At 44.0% G+C, this 16,532-nt stretch overlaps 3 protein-coding genes across 3 annotated transcripts; all 3 read right to left on the reverse strand.

Moving 5' to 3' along the window:
* Window positions 1-3,266: 3,266 nt before the first annotated feature.
* On the reverse strand, window positions 3,267-5,996 carry LOC123044134 (uncharacterized J domain-containing protein C4H3.01). The gene is made up of 5 exons (XM_044466780.1): window positions 5,655-5,996; window positions 5,243-5,317; window positions 4,638-4,777; window positions 4,006-4,143; window positions 3,267-3,943 (listed from the first exon to the last, which is right to left on the reverse strand). The coding sequence occupies exons 1-5, from the start codon at window positions 5,896-5,898 to the stop codon at window positions 3,719-3,721; spliced, it is 822 nt and encodes a 273-aa protein (XP_044322715.1). The 5' UTR covers window positions 5,899-5,996; the 3' UTR covers window positions 3,267-3,718.
* Window positions 5,997-6,275: 279 nt separating this feature from the next.
* Window positions 6,276-10,575, reverse strand: LOC123044135 (uncharacterized). Its single transcript, XM_044466781.1, has 12 exons — window positions 10,308-10,575; window positions 10,101-10,188; window positions 9,725-9,824; window positions 9,565-9,638; window positions 9,293-9,361; window positions 9,095-9,172; window positions 8,672-8,796; window positions 8,181-8,253; window positions 7,634-7,692; window positions 7,169-7,546; window positions 6,838-6,940; window positions 6,276-6,751 (listed from the first exon to the last, which is right to left on the reverse strand). Exons 1-12 carry the CDS (start codon window positions 10,409-10,411, stop codon window positions 6,539-6,541), a joined length of 1,464 nt encoding a protein of 487 aa, XP_044322716.1. The 5' UTR covers window positions 10,412-10,575; the 3' UTR covers window positions 6,276-6,538.
* Window positions 10,576-11,469: 894 nt separating this feature from the next.
* LOC123044136 (uncharacterized) lies at window positions 11,470-16,528 on the reverse strand. Its single transcript, XM_044466782.1, has 6 exons — window positions 16,408-16,528; window positions 16,016-16,094; window positions 13,607-15,354; window positions 12,907-13,095; window positions 12,665-12,816; window positions 11,470-12,267 (listed from the first exon to the last, which is right to left on the reverse strand). The coding sequence occupies exons 3-6, from the start codon at window positions 15,336-15,338 to the stop codon at window positions 11,791-11,793; spliced, it is 2,550 nt and encodes an 849-aa protein (XP_044322717.1). The 5' UTR covers window positions 15,339-15,354; window positions 16,016-16,094; window positions 16,408-16,528; the 3' UTR covers window positions 11,470-11,790.
* Between the last annotated feature and the right edge of the window lie 4 nt (window positions 16,529-16,532).

Consider the following 16,532-nt stretch of genomic DNA (forward strand, 5'->3'; position numbering starts at 1 on the left):
CATTGGAGATCATCGTGAGGAAGCAAGGATGAAGGCCCAAGCACGCGGAACAAGAGAAGGAAGAAGAGGTCAAGAAGAATGAAGGAAGAAGCTCTTGGACATCCCGGGTGCCCGGACTCGAAGACATGGGGAGGTCCGAACCCCCTGGACACCCCGGGTGCCCGGCCATCTCGGCCCCGGGTGCCTGGCCTCTGCCTAGGCTGCGCCCCAGCTGGCCCCGGGTGCCTGGCCAACCGGCCCCGGGTGCCCGGCCCTTGCCCCGCCAGCCGCTGGGCGCCACCCCGGGTGCCCGGCCACACTCCAGCCAGCCCCTGACCAGTCTGGGTGCCCGGCCGGTTCCTCCCCGGGTGCCCGGACCCTTCTTTCATGGCCACACGTTTTAGGGACTTTTTGGTCCTTTGTACCCCTCTTTCTCCTAGTTTCGTCCCTAGCCTTTATATACTCATCTCCTAGCCCATTTGGAGGGACAGCAAAGTATTTTAGATCACCAAAGAGAGCTTTGCTCCTTGTATCCCCTCCTCTTGGAGATCAAGCCCCCACCTAGGAAAGAATCCTTTGGATTATCAAGGCCTCCTCTTGGAGAAGATCATCATCAAGACCTCACCTAGTGGGAAGAACTTACCTAGTGCTATTTTCCTTGAATTGTTCATGTAATCTTGTGGATCTCAAGTATGCTACTCTAGTGGATGTGATATTTGGGTTTCTTTGAGTGTTTTGGTGCCTTGTGTTCTTGAGTGCTCTTCCTCCTTTTCCCCCTCCAAGTGTGAAAAGATCCCCTCTAGGGTTTCACCCTACAACACTAGGGCAGAGCCGCGTATCGGTAGTTCCGATCGTTTTTTCTCGGTGATTCTGAAATGAAACGACTTCATCACAGAAACTTGGCAATGCCTTCTCGGTGAGACCGAGAACCAATTCGATCAGACCGATATGTAAGGATTTTGGCTGTAGCAGTAGGATGATCATCTCGGTGGGTCCGGAATGAATTGTATCAGTGGGACCGAAATGATGAATTAGGGTTTGGACAGATGTGATTGTGGGAAAGTAATGGAGGGATTTTGGAGCAATCTCACTAAGCACTTTGAGCAACAACCTCATCAACAATACCTCATCTCCTTTTGATAGTATTGGCTTTCCTAAGGGACTCAATGTGATCTTGGATCACTAAACCAAAAATGTAGAGTCTTGGGGTAGCCAATTCTTGTGCTTCACATTTTGAGGGGTCCACATCCATTAGTCCATGCCATGCCAATCATTGATCTTTTCTGAAATCTATCATCAATGTTCATTAGATAAATGACATATATGTTGTTATTAATTACCAAAACCACCTCGAGATTAGTTGCACTTTCAATCTCTCCCTTTTTGGTAATTGATGACAACATATAGATCAAAGCTTCGAAAAATACATCGTCGCTTTGAGAAGTATGTGATAAGTAAGAGCTGCCCCTAAATTTGTGCATTATTAAAAATTTGTGTTTGAACGCAAATGCACAATCGATTAGATGTGTTACTCTTCCATGCCACATACATCTTGGTGGAGCACTCAAAATGATAAAGTTGCAAAACAATTAGCACTCATCACCAAGCAAACAAGTGAATGATCATACAAGAGCATATGAAATGGATATCCAAGCAAGCATAGCATTAACGTACGGTATGATCAAGCACACAATAACATAGTCTCATACAAGCATCACACAAAAGTATCTCAAAGTACCATGAACCAAATTGTAGCAAAAACTCAAAGCAAATCAAGCGAGAAAAAGCAAAGCACTCACTCACTCGAAGCCCTATGATTTATACAAATTCTCCCTCTTTGGCAACAAGTACCAAAAAGTTCAGATAAGTATAGAGTTAAATGTCTCTAAGCTTGATCTCTTTGAAGCTCCTGGAGTGCCGGTGTGTGTTGATGTCGGAGTGGAGATGTGTGCATCTGCAAACGCTTCAGACGATGTCTGCTGAACTGGAGGAGGGGAGATGGCACGGGGCACTGAGGGGGCAACCGAAGGTGTAGCTGCTGGAGCACAGACATTACTAGCAATCACTTGGCAGTTATCATCATCATTTAGAAGCCTTCAGGTTTTCGCAAAGGACAAACAACCGACACATGTATCTATACCTATTTAATAAAGCAAGGTGTGTTTCGCCAATTTTTTTCATATGTTCATCGCCGATTTTTTTTCTATCCGAGGTGGTACTAAATTCTTATGCGTTCGTCTGCTAGGCCGCGCGCTGTGGCCTAGCGAAACCAGCAGACTTATTTTTCTACCCACGCAGCTGGAAAAATTCTATTTTCCGCACAGGGTGACAAGTGGTCGGAGCTTCGCACAGGATAACAAATAATGGGATGGTCCATTTTTCTTTGTTTCTGTGTTTTACTTCTATTTTTATTCACCTTCCCCTATCACTTTTTTCCCTTCCAAGTTTATTTTTCTTATAGAACTTATTTCATAAATTCAAAATTCTCAAAAAATGTTCAGAATAAAAAATCAAATTATAGAAAATGTTCAAAATTATAAAAAAAATTGTTGCTATTTTGAAAAATATTCAGAACTTCAAAAAATCCCATTTTTTGAAAAAAAATTATTGTTTTTCAAAACTGTTCGAGATTTCTAAAAATAAAATGGAATTTTAAAAAATGCTCCAAATTCAAAAAATATTTGTGTTTTAGTGAAATTTTCACAATTCAAAATAATGTTAAAATACGCATATTTTTTGAAAAATGTTATGAATTTTTAACCCATGTTCCCGTTCTAAAAAATGTTCACAAATTCAAATAATGTTCATGTTTTTACAAAAAAGTTGTTGTTGTCAAAAAATGTTTATGAATTTTAAAAGATGATCATGTTTCGAATTGTGTTCGCGTTTTTTCTAAAAGTGTACATAATTTTAAAAAAATATTTAGGATTTAAAAAATGGTTCATGTTTCCTACAATATTCAGAAACTTTATACCTTAAAATCTCCTCGATCGAAAGGAAAAGTAGATTGAATAATTTATGGCCTTCTCTGCCGTATGATGACATAACAGAACTCTTAAATGCCCTCCATCAATGAATGAAAAAATAACGGATTGATTTCTTCACACCCGGCAAAACCGAGAAGCTAAATGTTCTTTTTTCACATGCACACAGGGCTTTGCTTGCACATATAATCCTCATTAACTTTAAATGCATACTATTTTTTTCTCCCGTTGCAACGCACGGGCATATGTGCTAGTAACAGGTAATACTCAGTAATGAAACAATGCCCGGACACAGGAAGAATCTAGGCTCAAACACAAACTTGACTGCTTCATCTGCCTTCTAGAGTACTGTAACACAGGACCAGGGTTACACGCAGCTGGTAACAGCGCCTGAATACCACTTTAACATAATTACATCTTGCATGTAACAAGTATACACACCTGATAGTCATAGCTATTGCAAGTCTTGCATCCATCCTTCCCCGATTACACTGCAGAACTGTATCAATCAGCACTGAAGAATCACTTCACTCCCTCCTCTCTCTACTCCATGGGACAATCACTTCACTCCCCTACATCAGCGCAGATAGGATTTCCTGATCCAACAGTTACCAGTGTACGACTAATCGTGACCAACAAGGCTGGGTTTCTCTTAGCCTTATATACTGCAGTGCGATGGAAGTAACTTCAGCGAAACCTTCCAGGCCTTCTGCAACCAGGGTTGGATATAATTGGCGGGTAAATACTGGATAGAATTACTTCAAGAAAGTTGTGTCATCATCATCTTCGTCTGTATCTAACTCAAGCCCCTCAGCAGCTAGAAGTCTACTGATCTCATTCATCTTGTCTTCCTCCTCCCTCTTGCGCATAATGTCCCTCTTCCGTAGTACGAGGGTATGTCTTTTTAGAGTTGTGCTGTAGAACTCCATCGATGCCTTCCTTTCCTTGGCGAGTAATCTCCTTTCCTCCTCTGGGTCAACCTGGATCCAGCAGTTCTAAGTAAACCATGGTACGCCATGCAGGATAAGTGTCTTATAATTACCTTCGACCTAGAGAGACGTCGAGCACGAAGCGTCAATTCTCGTTGCTGTTGCTCGGCCCAAGCAGCTACCGCCATGTCGCCACGTTTATCAAAAGCTTTTCGCTTTTTCATTACCCACTCCATCCATGCCTGAGAAGCCTGATTGACGGAAAAGATATTTTTCAGCATTGCAAGAATACCTCATTTCTTTTCACCTCAGCGCTCTCAATTTCAAATTATCATAGTGATATAAGAATTTTATAAATCCTTCTTTGTGTTCTCCTAGTTACACAATAGACAGTATAATGTTTAATTATTTCAATATGATACACGAGAAGTTCCAGATACAATTTGACTTTTATTGACATCCATTGGTTGTTCCTGAATGCCATTATCAGTTCATCACTGGCTCAGTTTAGGAACAATACATTGGATGATAAACCCCACTCCAAGCGCTACCTTTAATAAATTCTTTTTTTGGACTCGTCTTAGAAGAAGAAAATGGTCAATGTAATTCACATTATGTGGTTAACACTAGTAGACTTACATGAATTCAAGAAAATTAGCAAAATCAATTAACAATCATGCAACTTCCTGCCATGTACCATCAAATCGTCACAATAAATGAAGTAGTTGAGCATGGAAATTCAGACCTTCATTGGATTCACAAAATGCTCTTTATCGTATGCCTTTCTCCTTTCGTCATCGATCAACAGCTCATATGCTGCTTGGATTTTGATGAAACGGGCTTCAGCGGTCTCTCCTTCCTCAAGGGTTCCCTTACCATCATAAACTTTGAGGCAACAAAATAATCAGATAGAACAAATTAGCTTATTATTTGGTTATGCATGCAAAATAGCATGAATTTACTTTAAAAGCAGTGTCTGCTGTATTCTGAAGGCAAGAATTTCCCCCATGGTTCATTGTTAGCTGTAGGTAACTACAAACCTATCACAACTTCTGTTTATGCAGTATCGTACACATTTCCCAGTCAATAGCTATGAGTTGAGGAATCAGACAGCTGGCCCACCAAAATCCGGACGTGTATTATAGTATCAACATGATCTATACACAGTGCAATTGATGTTTTATGACTGAATCCACATCATACAACAATACAATTAAACTTACCGAGTCAATACTTGTATACTAATATGTGAAGCTTACACTACCGCAAACAGAATTCATTCAAACGGTGATGTCTGGAACGCAATGAATAGAACAGCCGCATTGTGTAAATACAGGTAAAGAAGCAAACCATCAGGGTGATAGAACTTGGCCAATCTCCTGTATGCGACCTTTATGGTTTCCTCGTCGGCATCCCTTTCCAGCTCTACAAAACACGAAAACACACATTAGCTTCACAGAGAAAATTCTAAGACCACTCTACCTCCCATCTCACAAGGACACATTATAGTGCTACTAGTATGAGAAACACATAATTTTGGATCGAACTACAGAGCCACCACAACGGCAAGCTCCTCCAACGACCAAATCTAGCAACCAGTTCCCAAATTTCGAGCAATCGAAGCCCAGTAGTATCAAGGGATTTGGCAGGTGAACTGATCAGCGACTTCATGAAAAAGCAAGAAACAGATATGCCAAATCACAATTGCAAATCCATGCAAGCGCTTCTCTCACTAGCATCGTAGGCCATAGCTTCGCCGTACCGAGCGTCTCGTACGGGGACTTCTCCGAGTCCCAGCTCGCGGCGCGCGTGGCCGCCTTCCTCCGCACACCCCCCGCCGCCCTCGCGACCTCGTCGAGCACGAAGGCGGACGGCGCCTTGGACGGGAAGCGGAAGCCCACGCGGAGCCGCGGCACGAACCCGAGCCGCCTGGCGCCGCCTCGGCCGGCGGCGGCGGAAGAGTAGTAGGTGTGGAGGAGGGCGGAGATGGCTCGGAGGCTGCTCATCGCCGGCGACCTGGGGCGCAGGGGTTAGGGGAGAGAGCGAGCCGGAGCTCGGAGCAGCGGGCGGTTGTGTGGTGGAAGCTGGAAGGGAGGGAACGCCTCCCGACGGTGACACGTTGATAAATTCTCTTCTCAAAAATTTATACGCTGCCGGTGGCGTATTTTTTTTTCGTCAGTGACACTTATATTTTGCTAAAATACAAATGAAATGGCATAACTTTTGCAGAAACTCATAAGAAATCCATTTTCCAAATCTTCAGGTCATTTATCAACATTGGCATGATGTTGTTAACACTTTCCGCAAGCAAATACGTACATAATTACTTTACTTTGCAGATGCTTGTGTAGAGAGGTACAGCAACATAGTCTTCAACTGCTGATACAGCAACATTTAATCTATATTTATTCATTGCCAGTAAATGCTATATATACAGGTAGTACATATTTACAAATTACAGGTGCTGTACAGGGGGCAGAGCTGATCAGTTCTACCCTACAATGCCCTTCTCTTCTGCATAACTCATAGGCCATGGTTAGCTTTCTTCTATATATACACAAACCAAAACCATATGATCAGACATCCATCCATCCACCCATCTAGCTGAAGCTTCTTGCGGTGTTCTAAAAGGTTACATTATGCAAGTCATTTCTTTTTAGAACCACTGCGAGCGTAGGTGTGGGCTCTTTCCCACTGCGCGATGTCTTCGATCTGGGAAGGCGGCGGCGGCAGGATCTCACGCTCTACCATATCCCAGCCGTCCACAATGCTGTCGGGTGCTCCACCGTGCTTCGGCGGCTTACCGGTGTACAAGAAACTCGTGTTCGAGTTCAGGAGGAGGTTATCAAGAGAGCTCGGCTGGTTAAAACAGAGATTGTATTAGGCAATGCGATGCGCTGAAAGTAGATCCCATGCAAGCAAAAAAGAACTAAGCGGGAGTTTACCATGATAGCTGTGTGCGTGCTGTCCAACATGCTGCTGTTGGATGAGATGGCCGAACTCGCCTTCCATATTGATCTGTTTAGCTGTTGTGCCTGCTTTTCTGATCTGCAAACAGAATGTAAGGATCATTTAACCATTTTTTACTCAATGTGCCCCCTTTAAACAGGCTTTTATATGCAAATAGTGCTACGACATCTTTAGATGTACATTCCCAGCAGTTGTAAGAAAGATACGAGAATATAATTTGCAAATTTGAGCAGGTTATGGAAGATAGTACGCGCTGTTGAGAACCAGAATACGCTTGCCATTCTCTAAGAACAATATAAATTGTACCTTGAGGCGATATTTGATTCAAGAGCAGCTCGAAGGGTCTTTGAAGATGATAACATATGGAGCATCTTTGCAAATGCATCGAAAGTAGAAAGATTGGGCGGCACATCCAAGCCCAATGAGTTATAGTAGTAGGCAGTGATGGCAGACACACTTGTTTTTAGTAAAGATATCCCTCTTTGCAAGTCTTGATGCCTCTCAATGGAGTGAGAAGATGCGGCTGAGAAGTTGAAGCTATTGCTTCTCTTGGAGTCAAAAAGGGATTTCTGATCCGAGTCCACAGAATCAACACCAAAGTTACCCGAACCACTTTCTGTCCATGAATTTTCCTCGCCAACAGAGCAATTATTTTGCCTGGGCACAAAAAGTGGGTAAACCTTGCTGGAAAAAACAAAAACAATTTCACGTCAATAAAAAATTTAAATGTTAACGAGACAGAGATATGTGGCCTTTTCCTTGAGAGTATACCTCTGGGATTGTCGTGTGCTCCAATAGCTACTCCGCTGCCATACACGGGAACAGGAAGCCTAGTACAAAACATATATAATATATTAGCCGCACAAAGTTACTGGAAAACCAATAGAAAGCTCATGCTGCTACTCATGCTATTAGAAATCCAATCAAGCTTATCTTACAGAATATGTACATACTTTGCATACAAATGACACATGAAGGACCGACGCTGACTATGTATAAGGTTCTACGCTAAGCTTAGACAAGTTATATCCACAGAGATATTCTCGACAAAATAACTACATTTACAGGTCAAGAATGACATTATTATTCATACTCCCTCCATCTTGAATTACTTGTCGCAGAAATGGATGTATCTAGAACTAAAAATACATCTAGATACATGCATTTCTGCGACAAGTAATTCGGGGTGGAGGGAGTACTACATAGAAGTTTATATTGTTTGACCGCCAGGATTGAATGATTGGATCTTCAGATGTAGCATGCTAACTTCAAGAGCAAGCTTATGACAATAGATTAAGGGCACATAGTTGAATCTTACCCCAAAACCGGCTACATGAAGGGCTGGTGCCGATAGGATATGAATTGCAATGCTGAGGACTTGCAACATGTACCTGTCACAATAAGAAAATTATGCTACCCAACATTCAGAACCAAATGCACATGGTATTATTTGCAGACCGTTCTCAAACAATCTATCTGGCCCAATAAAACAATATTGCAATAACAAAACATGATAGTCTTGTTGGTCACAACTCAACTGTTAGACTCCATATGTAACTATATTGCCCTGATTTTTTTACTTACATAAATTCTGATTTTTTTTAGAAATGAACAATCTTATATAAGGTATTTACAAGATTAGACAGAATCGGAGGGTGCAATTTACTTAGGACCATGAATCGTAAAATAATGGACATTCATTTAATCATTCTGGTAATCAAGAGCAGTGTTACAGCTAGGTAAATAGGTGAATTTGGAGACTAAATATCAGAACAACAAATAAGTAGTAGTTTGAGGAAAGAAGTATACCCCAAGGAAGCTGATAACTCCTCTGATGGAACTGAATGTGGATCGAGACCACGAGGTAGACGAATACCACATATAACATCGTACGGATCACTGTGTCCATCCTTCTTTTCTCCATCTATAATAGCCTAAAAATTGAAAGAAAAAAATGTATATAAATCTGTGTCTATGCATGGTAACTCAGGTGGCATTAATATTAAATTAATCATTTTTATGTGAAAAAATTTAGTAGGTGAATATGCAACAATTAAATTATTAACATATAAAGCTGCTGTGTGAAATCTGTAGAAGTAAATTAGTTACAGTTACATGTTCTAAATATGAGCAAAGTTGAATGCAACTGAAGTTCTCAGCAGCGATCTCAAAATATACATATACAGGAAGAAAACACAAAGTCAGTAAAATAGCCAAGACCGTAATACTTACTCGCCTCATTGGGAACAACCTGCAAAGCTGCTTTACAGCTTTGGACTGCCGTTTGAGACGTTCGGAGGTTGTTGCCATCTGCCACAAAAGTGCAAATATTTCAATTACAGAGAATAGCAGAACAGACAGACATAATAATCACATAAATTATGGATATTGGATAATGAGTAAGAAATGAAGAGGCATGTTAGGACTTACAAGACCCATCTGTGCTGCTTTCATGGCGTTGGTGTGCATCATTGATGAATCGGTTTGCTTCGTTTTTAGCTGAAGATGGTGTAAAAGATACATTCAGGGTCAGTACTTTCTTAGTACTCCCTCCGATCCATATTACTTGTCGCTCAAACGGAGGCATCTAGCACTGAAATACGTCTAGATACATCCGTTTGAGCGACAAGTAATATGGATCGAAGGAAGTGGTGAATTTCACATTTCATCAAAGAGAAACACTGAGAAAGAAATAATTTTACCGTGATAAAAGCCACATTCAATGTACCACTTTTCACCTTGAGATCACTTGATGCCTGCTTGACCTTCATCTTCTCTGCAAACACATTAATTACCACAACTCAGTACCGCAAACTGGCAACTGGTAACAAGATACAATCCGCAAGAGTAAAAGAGATTAACCTAGCGCAGTTCGACTCTTTAACTCGCTGAGCCGATCCCTCAGCTCCTTGATGTCGTGAGCTTTGCTCAGTTTCCACATCCTCTGCTCCTCCGCTTTCCTCTGCCAGAAATAGACGAAACAGGCCAAAGTTATACTCTGTCTGTACAACTTTTCGTTCCAAACATATAATATTTCTGTACCGTTCTCCAACACCAATTGTAACATGATAAAATGTGAGCTACAAATCACTCTAGGGTCAGGTATGTGCCGGGCAATAGATTCCAGGCCCGAGGCACAAACACATGGAAATTGCCAGACTGAGAGACGGAAACCCAAACTAGTTAGCACTGAATTGGAGGACTGGCGAGTCGGGCACAGCGAGAGCGACGGACCAACCTTGGACTCGAGGCGCGCGGCGATGCGGGACTGGAGGGTGTCGCGGAGGTTCCTCCTCAGGCGCAGCGTCGCGTGGTACTCGAACAGCCTGCGCAGAGACACACAAAATTCCGACGCGGAGACGGGGGGCGGGCGAGGGTCAGGCCGGGGAGAGGCAGAGCTTCGATCGAATCGGGGATGGACGGACGGCGGGGCGGAGGGGCGTACCTCGTGTTGACGCACGCGGCGCAGCAGGAGGGGAGGTTGGATCCCTCGCAGAGCGCGCAGCTGCTGCTGGTGCTGCCGCCGCTGGCCCGCCGGGAGGTCATCATCTCGCGGCGATTCGAAGGGCGGCGGTCGCGGATTCCTGGTTGCCCGGTGCGCGGTGGCGGTGGCGGCGACGGCGAGGTCGTGGCGGGGGTAAGCCGTTTGCGTGCGTGGGGAAGGGGATGCGGGGTGGAGAAGAGAGGGGAGAGAGCTAACTTGCGTGGGTGTACAGAGAAAGAGTCGGCGAAGAGGACAAAGCCTTTTCCTGTTACAACTATTATTGGGCCGTGGCCCGTGAAAGAGTACTTTTCTTGGCCCGACATGACTCGTGAAGTTTTTGCCACTGAAATAACAGATTTGCTTTTTGAGTGAGAGGACAATCCCTTTTGCAGACTGCAAATTCACTTGTGATGAAGTTGGTAAATCACCTAAAAGACGTTCATCAATCTTTTTTTCTAGAAGACGTTCATCAATCTGACTTGCTAAAATTGATCGGCTCTGTTTCGCTGCACAAGCGATAAGGGTGGAGAACCCTAGCCTACACCGGGAAACCACCTCCTCCTTGCCACCGTCGGGACAAAGCCCGTGCGGCAGCAGGGTACCTGCCCCATGTGTTTGTCACCCCTGGTCGGCTCATGCTGGTGTTGGCGTGTGGGGCGACGACGAGCAGGAGGCGGCGCGTGGTCGCGGCGTGGCGCTGTGGGAGTGCTCCATCCGCGGTGCTTGTACAACGGTAACGAGCATGTTCTCCTTTCCCTAAACACTAGTCCAATGACAACATATATCTAGATAAAATGGAAAAACTAAAATTTTGAGATAAGCCTTATAAACCGAAAAGGAGGGATACACATCCTTTGTGCTACAGTAGTCATATCCCTGGATCGTGGTCGATATGCGTGGCTACTAGGCTATTACAGCCGTGGGACACTGCCATTGCACATTTGAGCATTACTCCCTCCGGAGGGAGTAGTTAATAAAGAGACCAAGTTCCCTCGAAAAGAAATTTCAGAACCATATAGGACTGAAACTAACGATTACATGAGAAATGCTGACTTGATACCGCAACAAGAGGAACCAGCAGGACTCATAAGCATCAAGGGTTCATCAACATACACGCAGCACATTGCCCAACTGATCCAAAGGATGACTGAGTCGGTGATCGAAATCCGCATGTGCATGTTAACAGCTAGGCAGACAAGCGAAAATATAGCTAGCTCAATTTACAATAGGACTGCTCAGTTATCAAGAGTTCAAGGCCAAGACCGTGCAAAGCTTGGCAAAATATCACCTACCATTACAAGCAGTAACCACAGCCTTCATGTTAACTGCTGCAACACCAACGGTCGGACATTGGGAAGAGAATCTGCTGGCCACGCTGGTTTTGCCTGAACAAGAGATGAACAAGGCACCAACATACCAGGCGCGAGCAGGAGGTTTGAGACCCCTACCGTCTCCAATTTCGCCTGCGGCGTGCTGCGAGCTTGGCTGACACCTCCTCCTCCGATAAGGGCAAGTAGTAGATCATCGGAGACGCCTGTGTCCTCCTGAAGAGATCATCAAGTGTCTTGATAGTTGTTTCCGGTTGCTTTGGAGGAGGTGGAAGCACCTCCCTTTCCGGCCTGGGGTTAGATGTGGGATATGACTTTGTATGAGGCTGTGGAGTAGGTGACAGACCCCATGCGGTACCAGCGCCATGGGGAAGCATGGTTTGGTTAGCTTCCGCTTGTTGGAAGGCTACTGCATTTGGAGTTGTATCCTTGCTGAGGGTGGTAGGCGGTGGCGGTGGGGGAGGGTGTTCGATTTTGAGCTTCACCTCAAGTGGATCAACAAATTCGGCAGCTAAGTAACTGCCATTGTTTAGGGGCCATTGGAGGCTGTAAACAGCATTCCTGGTAGCCACAGCTTCATCCACTGAAGAGTACTGTGGATCAGAAATAGGACAAGCAGGCAAGTCAACACCATGACATTATCAAATTTGAAATAGCAGTAAAACAAGTAATGCATCACGAGATTCTTTGAACCAACAATAAGGCACGACAATGCTAACATCTCAGGTTTGCATCCTTCATACAGAGGAATACCTAGCCAAAAATTAATCCCTACCAGGGCCACGTAAAAAAGCACCAGAATATTTATTAGCAGCCACAGGCTAAAGCACAAACTGTTGTTGTTATCATTTAGCAAATTTTAGCTGTAACACATGAAAGGCAAAACTTGGGAAGGCCTGAAAAGGCCATAGAAGGCGCAAACAAATGCTGAAATGCACCTCTAACAATATTCTGCACAGGCAAAATAAGACAATGAAGTTAGCGACATACTGTAACATAGCAGTGGGTCTTGATATCATCCATCCAGAAGCTGCAAACAGATCCAGTTCTACCAAGAAGCTCTTGCACAGCTTTCAAAGTAAATGGGCGCACAAATCGATCAACTCTCAAGGAAGTTGTTGCAGGCTTCTGAGGAAGTGGCACTGAACGATGAATACAGAAGGGAAAAAAATTAGATATGATGTACAGTACACTAGTGAATCTACTTTACTAAAAGAGCCGAGAAACCTCACCTATCTGCTCTTTGTGAGAACCTCCACTTGCTGTTGAATCAGACCTGCCAACAGAATGTTTTAGAGCAGGCCGAACCACAACCTTTGGAGAATCAGAGCTACTTAGTTTTGATGTTTGTTGCTTAAGAATTTTGGGAGTATCCACATGGCGCTGACGTTTGATGGGGTCATCCGCAGCAACTTCTTGGTCTGCATTTAACAGTGAGTTAGAACAAAAACATGACATGATTTCTCCATTTAAACCATTGACAAATTGTTATCAAATTTATTTGAGGAATGTACAATGTGAAACAAAGGCCACAAATCTTACTAAAGGACTGCAAAAAAATTGTCCTATTTCCCAAAACCGTACAAGAGCAGAATATATGAGGTGCAACTGTTTCATGCAAGATTTACCAAAGACAGAAAATCCACAATGACAAAGATTACGCAATGCAGACAATGAACTTTACACATGCACACACTACTGATACATAAAAAAATGTCACAGAAAAAGATATACTCCCTCCGTTCCGAATTACTTGTCGCACGTATGGATGTATCTAGATGTATTTTAGTTCTAAATACATCCATTTCATCGACGAGTAATTTGGAACGGAGGGAGTACTTTAATAGAAAACAAAAACGCTCAAGATATTCATATAGGAAAGGTATACAGGAAATGATCCAACACTGTATGCGTAGGGGTATGAAGACAAACCTCCAAGTTTCCTCTTTTCAGATGAAGTTACTAGCTTCTCTTCATGAACAATATCCATTGTCTCCACAGATGAATCATTGGCAACAGTATTAAAGAGGATCACCTCTTTTACCTCTTCATGGTCTGAGGTAACCGCAGTCTTTCCTCCAAGATCATCAGATCTGATAATGGTATCGACATGCTTACTTTCCATCACATCCTCCTCCATCGAGCTCCTGTCTAAATTTAGTTTTTCAGGAAAAGCGCCATCAGGACTGTCCTCTTTCTTGTCCAAGATCATATTGGTTTTAGATTCGATTTCTTGCAATGGGGTCCCATTCTTAGACAACTCTTTGTCATCGTCCAATGCCTGCAAATCATCACCTATGGAGGGAATGTTGCATGGTGGTTTGACCATATCCCTCTTAACCTCTATTTCCAAATCAGAATTGTCAGCATTCAGGTCACCTTTTACATTAGTTGATATATTGTCATGCGGAATCAGAACACACTTGATTTGAGAACCTGGAACAGGATTGGCCTCAGTTACCTGGTCTTTTGTCCCTGCCACGGTTGGTTTGCAGGTACTGTTTGTGCGCCCAGAATCTTCGAGGTCCTTGCCATTCATCAAAGCATTATCACTCAAATCTATCACAGGAATCAGAGTCTCAGCATTTTGTCCTGGTGCAGCTGCAACAGCATCAACATCCAATGGATCAACATGTGACGCACTAGCATCAGGTAGTGATGATACTGCATCTTGCTCTACAATATCAGCATCTAACTTGTCTTTAGCAGAAGTTGCATCCAACTTGACATCAGTACTGGCAACATCACATGGTAGATAATTAGCAATCACTTTCTTGATGGTGCCTTCTTCTGGAGTCTTCTCTGCAATAATCTCACTATGGCGATCAGCTTGTGGAGATGCTTCCTTCACTACATTACTGCCACTTGGAGCTGATTCTAGGTGATCTCCGTTGGCTGCCACTGCGCCACTTGGAGAAATTTCATCAGCTTTTGCCATATCAACAAGAGGAGCATCACTAACTTCAATAGCAGCAACAAGAGTTGTCTGACTAACTTCTTCGTTACTAACTACAGCATCCTGACTAACTTCTGTAGTAGCATCGGCACTTTTCTCACTAGCCTCTGCAACAAGAGTTGTCTGACTAACTTCTTCGGTACTAACTACAGCATCCTGACTGACTTCTGTAGTAGCATCGGCACTTTTCTCACTAACCTCCGCAACAAGAGTTGTCTGACTAACTTCTTCGGTACTAACTACAGCATCCTGAATAACCTCTGTAGTAGCATCGGCATTTTTCTCACTAGCCTCCGCAACAAGAGTTGTCTGACTAACTTCTTCGGTACTAACTACAGCATCCTGAATAACCTCTGTAGTAGCATCGGCACTTTCCTCACTAGCCTCTGTAACAGAACCAACAGGATATCCTTCCAGGGTTGCGACCTGAGAAGGACCTTCATCAACATTTTGTTCCACCGCAGCCTGGCAAACAGATGCATCAGCCGAACCAGGGGCTTCGTCCTCTTTGAGATCATCATCGGGAGGAGATCCACCAACTGGCCCGTCTCCACCAAATATATCACCCTGAAGTTCCTCAAAGAGCCTTTTCACAAGATCATCCTTCAAGCCATCGGTAGGTAAGTTCCTCCTAGAGAGCTCATCCTTCAGTTCCGTGAAGTTCCACTGATCAATTGGCTGATCATTCAGCACAGGATACGTCGACATTGTGGCTGGAAAAATCCTGCAGTCTCATGAAATCAGCTAAACCATTAAACATGAATTTTTTACCAGAATAATGAAACAAAAATGTTAACAAATTTCAATTTATGAAGTAAGCAAAACTGCTTACTTCTTAAGTTGCAGTTACCAAATAATGCAAACTGTCAGAAGACATGAATGCATATGTTCTTGCATTGTAGGGAGTAGGAACTCTGATAGAGTAGCAATTTACATGCTAAACAAAAATATTCTTCAGAGAGATATAGCTACCAGACGATTGGTGGGTAAAATTATAGTCAAGTGAAATGCTCCATGTGCACTGTGCATCTGTGTAATATCTCGTAAGTGTGAAAAACTGTCAATTGCAGTCCTCAAACTGAAAATTCTGGATAGGATAGACCATTCATGCACCATAAAACAAAATTACATGGGCCATTCATGCACACAAACGGCATACCGAAACCACATAATTTATTCCAGAGCATACCGAAGCCACAAGAAACACCCGAACAGAAAAACGACAATGGCCACCATAATCTCCTCTCACAAAGCAGACCTACGACTAAACCCTTCATAAACCCCCCCTCAAATCCAGCGTGTTAATGCCTAACTATCTGCACAATGTCCAAATCGCACGGGCGCATCAAAACCCTAGGAGGCGTGGACGGGCGTGATGAGCTCACCTAGCGACGGCCGCGCAGCGAGATCCCCAAACGGTGCCGGCCCCAGAGCACCCTTCAGCGAGCCTCGAAATTCAGAAACCTGCAGGCATGCAGGCGCACCAGATCAAAACCCCAAGCCACAAAACCCTACTGGAATTTCGCAAAGCACGCGACGGGACGGCGACTGCACGGACCGGCCGCCGCGGACCCGCGGAGACCGCGCGCCCCCCGGAAGGAAACAACCCCCCAAAAAAAGGGAGCGCCGAAAACCTCGCAAAAAAGCCCCAAAAAAATCGCAGCAGAAAGGAGCGGGCGGGAGAATCTAAACTATGACTCCATGGGAGGAGGAGGAGGAGGAGGAGGAGGCGGGAGTGCGGAATCGAGTTTCGCATGATCGGGACCCGTGATTCTACCCGACGGCCGCCGCGGCGTCGATTCCGACGAGGGTTTTGCTTTCGCCCCGCCGCGCCGCGGCCAGAGAGAAGAGAATGTCGTGGTGTTGGCGCTGCAGAGTGCCTCCTTGGTGGGGTCATATGGG

The sequence above is a fragment of the Triticum aestivum genome, chromosome 2B, assembly GCF_018294505.1.
Source record: "Triticum aestivum cultivar Chinese Spring chromosome 2B, IWGSC CS RefSeq v2.1, whole genome shotgun sequence".
Taxonomy (NCBI): Eukaryota; Viridiplantae; Streptophyta; class Magnoliopsida; order Poales; family Poaceae; genus Triticum; species Triticum aestivum.